This window comes from Micropterus dolomieu, linkage group LG05 (genome assembly GCF_021292245.1).
Source record: "Micropterus dolomieu isolate WLL.071019.BEF.003 ecotype Adirondacks linkage group LG05, ASM2129224v1, whole genome shotgun sequence".
In the NCBI taxonomy this organism is placed as follows: Eukaryota; Metazoa; Chordata; class Actinopteri; order Centrarchiformes; family Centrarchidae; genus Micropterus; species Micropterus dolomieu.
This window is the reverse complement of record NC_060154.1, coordinates 25,434,767-25,443,052: the sequence shown is the minus strand read 5'-3', so window position 1 is coordinate 25,443,052 and position 8,286 is coordinate 25,434,767. Positions and strand designations below refer to the sequence as shown.

At 41.1% G+C, this 8,286-nt stretch overlaps 2 protein-coding genes across 2 annotated transcripts in view; both read right to left on the bottom strand.

The window, feature by feature from the left end:
* Window positions 1-8,286, bottom strand: part of LOC123971410 (cytoplasmic FMR1-interacting protein 1 homolog) — a 1,205,200-nt gene that overhangs the window by 975,190 nt on the left and 221,724 nt on the right. The window lies entirely within an intron of this gene.
* The window catches only part of scfd2 (sec1 family domain containing 2), a 128,204-nt gene that overhangs the window by 14,065 nt on the left and 105,853 nt on the right, over window positions 1-8,286 (bottom strand). The window contains exon 6 of the mRNA XM_046050249.1: window positions 5,568-5,713. Within this exon, the coding sequence (XP_045906205.1) occupies window positions 5,568-5,713 (146 nt within the window). The remainder of the gene's footprint in view (window positions 1-5,567; window positions 5,714-8,286) is intronic.

Genomic DNA, 8,286 nt, shown 5'->3' with positions numbered 1-8,286 from the left:
GTGCCCTTCTTTCAGCGCCCGCATGTTTATGTGAATGGCTGTGGGTGTGAGAGACAGTGGAGTTATAAAAAGCTCTGGTCGACCAAACAGGCCGCTGACTTATGAGTCACTTCAGGAAGAGGAGCTTGATCACTGCTGCAATCAGAATGAAAAAATCTTGCCCTGTTGGATGTGACTAAAAACTATATGACTATAAAATTAACATTATGTTATAGTTGTGATAGTACATGCTGCCCAGAAATTCAAATATAATTCTAGACAATTTCAATTAAAAATATACATTTTCAATAAATTAAATAAATTGTTTCTTTAATAGTGGATTCGAATATTGGATCGATAACCATGACTGGGGACCACACAGCAGGCTGAGGACTAGGAAGCATCGGCGAAGAGGCGGCCTTTGCCTCAAGATGAAAAGAAAACCCCTTTCTTGCATAGCTCTACCCTCTGTTATTCTTTCCAATGTACAGTCCCTTCCAAACAAAAATGATGAACTGTAGGCGCAGGCCTGTTACAGCCAGGAATTCCGAGATGCCTGCATCTTTGCCTTGACTGAGACCAGACTCTCCGATAGAGACTCGGACAAGGATCTGGAAATTGATAGATTCAGTGTGCTGGAAAGAGATGCTGTAACTACTGGAAAGTCTATAGGCACATCCATCAAGCAGGTGCTTCAGAAAGCAATGTTCATTTGCTCAGATTGTGCCCATCCCCCTAATCTAGAGTATAAAATGTTACCATCTGGCCCCTACTGCCACCCAAAACAGGTACAAGACTTTGTTGATCCCTGTCTTGCTTTAAGCCTTGAATGCTAACGGATGGAGGAGGTAACTGCGGTTGTTCTTGACAAGTCCATTATCTTAGTGATGGTGATGATGGTGGGAATGGGGATGGTGATGACGACGATGATGATAATGATGATGATGATATAGTGACAGTGTCAATTATGCTTTTAAAATTAAGGTGCTGTATATTATATTTGTAGTGTTGATTTTGTGTGCACAAGCCAATGTCTAGAGATGTGTCACGTTCTGTTAATGGTGATTTAAACAAACAACTTACATTGATATGGTTATGTTGCTAGGGCACGTAGATAAAAGTCAATGTTCTTTATACTGCCTATAGGCCCTGTGCAGTTATGGTGGACACTTATAACCTGCTCCAGAGGAGCTTAAACGACTCGCTGTGCATTGGTGCAAGCCATCCTGTGCATGTGTTCAGGCTGTGTTTCTATGCAATATTGTACATTTTTTATGTTTTGTTATGTGTTTTTATGCTTGCTGCACCACAAACCTCCCACTTGGGACAAATAAAACATTATAATAGTTTTCCTATGAACATAAACATATTGACACCATCGTGTGACATAACCTTCTTCTCCAAAACAGTCAACAACACCTGGCTCACTTTTCCATAGTTATGAGCAGCCTGAATTTCACAAGCACAATATTTCATTACTCTTCCTGGTCGAAAAAGCAGGAGCTTCCAAAAAATGTCGATTTCCATGAGGGGGCTTAACCTCAACTAAAGCCTTGTAAATGCCTTCTAATTTTCTGGTGACAGGGACATTTTCTGCCCAGCTACCCAGGACATAATGTAGTGTTTTTAGATCTCAAAGCTAGTGGATCAAGAATTCAAGACAGATTTTTTCATAGGAGTTATCTCAGACAACAATAAAGAACCAGATAAGATTGCCTCTGAATAGCAGGCTGAATATCTTCCAGTACTGGAACACGCATTTTACATGCGGCCAGTGTCAAGGCCATATGCCAAAATGCGAACAAGGTATGGAACATATCTCTTCCTCTGGATTCTGTCAAAGAAAAACAGCTGGACACTCAGTAAAGACTCCATCTTCAAAACTGTTGATTCTAGCAATAAATACACACACCTACACACACACACACACACACACGATGTTGTCCAAATGCTAATGCATCCAGGTGTTTCTGCCCACAGGCATCCTCTCACTTCAATATAGAGTATCAGTATGTATCATTCTTAACTGACGCCTCACAGCCTCCCACTCCTCTAGTCCCGAGGAGCAGCCAAATTAGGGCTGGGGAAATCCTGCTGTCCATGTTGTATAAATCATTAATTATATAAGCTAACATTTACCTCTACCAACATGACTTTGCTGCATGGGTCAGCCTGCACAAACTAAGCCTGGAGTAAACACATTAGTGATTCACCTCCGGTTAAATAACACGCTTGTGCACGCACATTCACAACCAACAGCAGCGCAGGCATAAACAACGAATCCAACCCGCAGTCACGCACACTCACATTTTCATCTGCTATCCAAAAAGCTAAAAGCAATCCCATTAAATCAACACCCCAAACACCCACATGATGAAAACAATATCAGAATTAGTCATATGATAATGTCAGTGCTTAAATATATGTCTGTACACACAAACATGCGCGCGCGCACGCACGCACGCGCACACACACACACCCACACACACGTGCGTATCAGTTTCTCCATAGGTTGTCTTGACATAGAGGTGGATGAACAAATTAACTTTCCAAAACAACACGGCTTCAACATCAAACACACACATGTGCGGGTGCGCGCGTACACAGGGTGCAAATTATACAGTGACAACCGGGGGGGAGTCAACTTTATTCCAGGTCAAAAAGAAAACTCAAATTCATTACACCAGTTCATGGGTGCCCCATACCACACGAAAACTTTTGTAGTCAAAGGTTACCAATCTACAGCAAAACTGCCAGCAGGTCAGACACACAACACTCAAAACAGACCCACACAATGTTAAACCAGAACCAAAGACACTATCATAAAATACAGTCTGCATTATCATATCTAATTACTAATTCTTATCACTTCAACTTTTAATTATTTTTAATTATTTAGCAAATATCTCCTTTCCTCCTGCTCATGTTGAATGAGAATGAAATGTAATCTGTGTTCAATAAAACAGTTGTCATGCAAAGTTGGGGATTTGGGAATTTTTGGTCTGTAAATAATATTAAACAGAGTACTGTCTAGACCTGTCCAATGATTAGCCTTTTGTTATGAATTGGCGCTATATAGATAAAACTGAATACATTTGTAAATGTAAATGCTCTGTATTGCGCCTTTCTAGTCTTTTCGACCACTCAAAGCGCTTTTACACTACATCTGCATTCACCAGTCACACACATTCATTCACTGAGCCTAACTGCTCAAACGGAAACTAACATTCACACACATTCATACAGCCACCAGGGGCAATTTGGGGTTCTTGCCCAAGGACACTTCGACACGCAACCAGGGGGAGCCAGGATTTGAACCGCTGACCTTCCGATTAACAGCCAACCCGCTCTACCCTCTGAGCAGCCGCCCCTTGAAATAACAAACTTGGATTTTAACATTTACCTAGCCTCTTAAATCTCCTGAATTCCACAGTGAAAATAAATATTGTGCTTATTGTAGAAAGACTCATAAAATACTAAACTTTATAGTGATTGTCAAACTGTATCTACAATAACAAATCCTCAGTTTCACTGCTCATGCCAAAGCACCCGTCAAATATGAAATGATATAATGGTAATGAAATGACAGGATGGGCAATGCGCGTACACACGCACGCACGCACGCACGCACGCACGCACGCACGCACGCACGCACGCACGCACGCACGCAGCAGAACAGACTGGAATGTCTTTGGAGTAATGTGGTCTTATTATAATGAAGATGTATTATGCATCTCATTTAAATCCCTTAAAAGACACAGCACTAAAATTCATTCAGCACGCACACTGTACTCTGTGGTCTTTTCCAAAAAAAGGAGAGAACAGCATGTTCTTCTTTAAAGCTCACAAATGAACATGTTATATATAAGATCCCAGGAAATCCCCCATCAAATTCTACAGCCTTCAGTAACTCAGTATGATGTGTGCTCAGGCTCTTATCATCTCTACAACGATATACATGTGACCGTGAAGGCATATGAGTGCTGCAGTCTGCTGGTCTGATTAATTAGAAATGGAATAAAGAGAGTGTGATTGGAGCCATCTGAGAAACTGATGTTCTCATTTTTATTATTACATCCATTAACTACGGTCAGTGTAATCCTTCGCTTCAATGAACGGTGAAAGCTTTTCTACTGACCCATGTCAAAACCTCTCACTTATGTATGTCCCCATTTAGGGGGAAAGACATCTTGACCGACAGGTATTGACTTCACTGGTGGAGTAGATGTGTGCTTAGAGAGGCTGAGGGGTTTCTGATGTTTCTAAAGAACAGCCAGTAGCTGGCAGATGCCATGCTGTTCTCCTTTTTATATGAAATCATTTTCATACTTCACCACAGGAACAGGGACAGACAGTTCTGTCCTAACAGAAACACAGTGCTGCTCACACAAATGCACACCCACCCGTGCAGTTACAGACAAAGATAGACACATTTTGACAAAGTTGCACTTGCACTGAGATGGGTTAATTAAATTCAGAAGTGAAACTTTTTGACGATTAGGGAGAAATACCACTCAGATTTGGCTTTTGTGTCTAAGGCTTAACAGGAAATCGCCTAACACTGCAAAAAAAGCAAATAAATCCCAAATGTCTTAACTTTTCCTTAGAGGATTATACTGCTGTATACAAAATGCTATATATGTCTAACATATTTGTAATAATATAAAAAATTATTAGCTACAAACTGCTGAACACAATAGATCCAACTCCTCCACTGAGAATGAGGCTTTGTAGCTCCAGGCTTTCTGATTGGATGAATGACTTGTGTAAGAATTGGGAGGAAAAACACTCAATCAACACATTTTAAAGGAGGTTCAAGAGACACAAGCAATAAAAGACAAAAAGTGAAGGACATAAAAGTCCCTGCTGTTGTAAATCTTTTGTTCAAGCTCAACTCTAGTTCCAGTTTCTTTCACTCTACTGTCTGTTTCTTTCATTTATGTCCATGTATTTGGCTTCGAAAATAACAGTGTCTTGAACTTTCATCGACTAACCTTTATGCTCCTAACCTATAATCCTCTGAAAAATCTACCCAATCAGAGTGAAGGACAGAGGCAGTGAAGCTGCACTGTTGACTGTCCATAAGAAAAGGTAAGAGCCTTTCATGAGGACAGTGCTTTCAGATGTACGCAGATGCCCTTCGGAGTTACATAAGCTCCAAGAAACAGACAGTTTATGAAGAGGCTCTCACAGCGAACCCCTTCTCTTTGCTGTATGCCTGTGTGACGCAAGTCAGAGAGGGACAAAAGCAGCGAAGGCCAGAGGTCCCCCTGCTAAATCTATGCCTGTGTTACTGCCACAACAAGAGTGCAAAAATAGGCAAATAAAACTTGAAGGGAAGCAGTTGTGCAATGAACAATATTAACTAAATATTCTGCCGTTCTTATGCGTGTTTCTTATGTGTTACAGATAGGTACAGATATATTGTTGGAGCAATGATGGTGGATTTCAATCAACACGTGTGTGACTTTCATGACTGAAAAGTTTAAATAATATCCATGTTGGATTTGTCCACTAAAAGGGAACCAACCAGCAACACAAAGTGCACGTGTTTTAATGTTGACAGTCTGCATTTGTGTGTCTTAGACCTGGTGAACTCCATTGCCGGCAGTGTAGACGGAGCGCAGCTTCTTCAGGTGGTCTCTGGTGTGGCTCAAGCCTCGGAGGGTCTTGAACATCTCCTCCACAGCAGAATGGGCTCGCTCTGTGGTCAGGTCCTTGGGGTCTGCACAACCTAACAGCAGAAACACATGCAATCTTACCAAATGACAAAAAAATTACAGCATCATATGTGAACGTCAGGAGTGTAACAGAGAGAAATCTATTTGCAATTGTTAGCAATTGTGAAAATGCATCACTGTAGTGTGACAGTTTGTACACCAGACTTAAAAATCAGAAACACGTTCTGTCAAAACTGAAGAAAACTAAACATATAAGAAAACATTTGCATCTGCAAAAAATTGGCTGTAAGATGTAACAGGTTGCTTTTCATGGTTAATTTTCTCTGCTGGGTGTGCAATGAAACCAATTATCAAGGTAAACGCATGGTGGCGAGAGGACAAGAGCTCCTTTATTCGAGCAGAAAACACTGCAGTCTAATCAAAAGCTAATGTTCCCTCCTTGCTAAAGAGGTGCGTAGGGAAGCAAACACCTGACTAAGCATAAGATAAATGGAAAGAAACAGAGATGCTGTGACACAAAGAGGGTGGGGGGATGTTGCTGGAAAAAGAGCTTAAGAATGTGAAAGTAAAGAGACAGAAAGTGAGAGGATGGAGAGACATATAGGATGGTAGCCAAGCTCTGCTGGCAAAGTAGGTCGACTGGCACCTGCACTTCCCCCTCGCACTATTCAGGAATGTAGCTGCTTTCTGTTAACAAGAAGGCCAGCTGTGTAATAAAAGATACAAAAGCAAATCTTAAAACTGAATCAGCACATCTAACTCTGAGAGGCTCATAACAAGTTTTGCAAGGTTTGGTCATAAACCAAAGTATTGGACAAATTAAAGGGGCTATATGTAGTTTTTTTCACTTTTTTACTGTCTGTGTGTGAAGGGGTTGTAACCTCACATAAAAACGGTCCACTTGTTTTTCTGTTACCTCTGACGGCCAGTATGCCTAATCCTATGTGAAAACACCAGGTTGGATTTTCCGGGAAATCCATTGCCTGTGACTGTATGCACGCTCCTGAGCATCCTGCCTTCAATTTAGATTTATTGTTGTTGTACTGATCCAGCTTCTCCGCGTCAGTCGCATGTAATATACAATAATGCAACATAATGCGAGTTTGAGCCGCGTACGAGCACACACCATGTTGCATTCTGAAAACAGCACCGCTAGTGCCCGCTGAAAACTACATATAGCCCCTTTAAAATTTTGACCTGATGATTCTGTATGGAAACTACATCGTTAGCTCGCCTGCTGCTTTTCAGTAACTATCTTTACTATCTGTGTATCTTTCACCGGAGGCTCAGCAATGTCAGCACAGCTACATGTATTGAATGATAATGAAACGGTTAGTGAGACTGAATATCATAACGACATTGTGTCACACTTTAAAACAGTTAGACTGCAGTAAGTAACTTTACTGTAACTAGTGTTAGTGGATGGCTCTTCCTCTCTTGCCTACCTGAGTATTGGTAAATACTCTGAACGTTACGAAGAAAACAGCGGCAGGTCTGAGCTACTTACATATAGTCCCTTTAAATTGGACCTTTAAAGTTATTCCAATTCTTCCTGAGGGGGACGTAATGCCTGTACCAAATTATATAGCAATTCATCCAGTGGTTGTTGAGACATTTCACTGAGAGACAAAAATATAAACCTCATGGTGGTGCTAAAGGAAAAGCCAGTAGATCACCAAAGTCAGCAAGATTCATCCTCTGGGATCATGAATGCTGGTACCAAATTTCATAGTTATCTATCCAATAGCAGTGCAACACACTGACACTGCAAATCCCTACAACTGCTAGCATTGCAAAAAAATAGAATGAAAATAGAAAACATAGAATATACACTCAACTGGGACATCTCCATCACTCAGTGACACAGAATACTGCCCTAGCTGTATGCCCCCGACAGAATTGTCAGGCACTCTTTTTATTGGAAAATTAGGCCAGTCTAAAAGGTTTATGCCTGACTTCTGCCACATGGGATTACCATCAAACGCAGGAAACTCATTTAAAGGGCTTACCTCGAGATTATATAACAGCGTATGAGCTCATATATTATACAGCCCTACTTTGGAAATGAAAGCAAAGGCAGACACATATATGTGAGTAATATGTGAGTGTTGAAGATAAGATCTAATATTTGCCGGACATTTTGTTAAAATCTCCCTTTATGGACACTGATACACGGACTATTACTGTCTGTAACATACTGTATGTGACTGATGTGAGGTGAGTTATGTCACTGAGACTTCTCCCTCGCTGACATGATAAAACTTTCACAAGGCTGAAGGCTGACCTGCATAAATACTTTGCTTCATTTGGCACATTATATATGTTGAGTGATACATCAATGTCAGCACAGTCAGATAACAGTGAATAGCCTGACTTTGTCATGCTTTAATCGCTGTTAGTTCCCTTTCCTTTCCATATATACGATATCAAATTTAGCACGGCGAGTCTTGAGGAATGTAAAGTGTCTGGCCTGCCGGTTTGCTCTCTCGCGCTGCCCTAGCTGAGAGTTAAACTCTTAGTAAAAACAGCAGGGCTATTTGACAGAGCTGAGTGTGAAGACTCAGTCAGATGAGGGTCTTATCTCTCCAGACACCCGCAGAGGAGAAAGGCATCCAATAAAACAAAC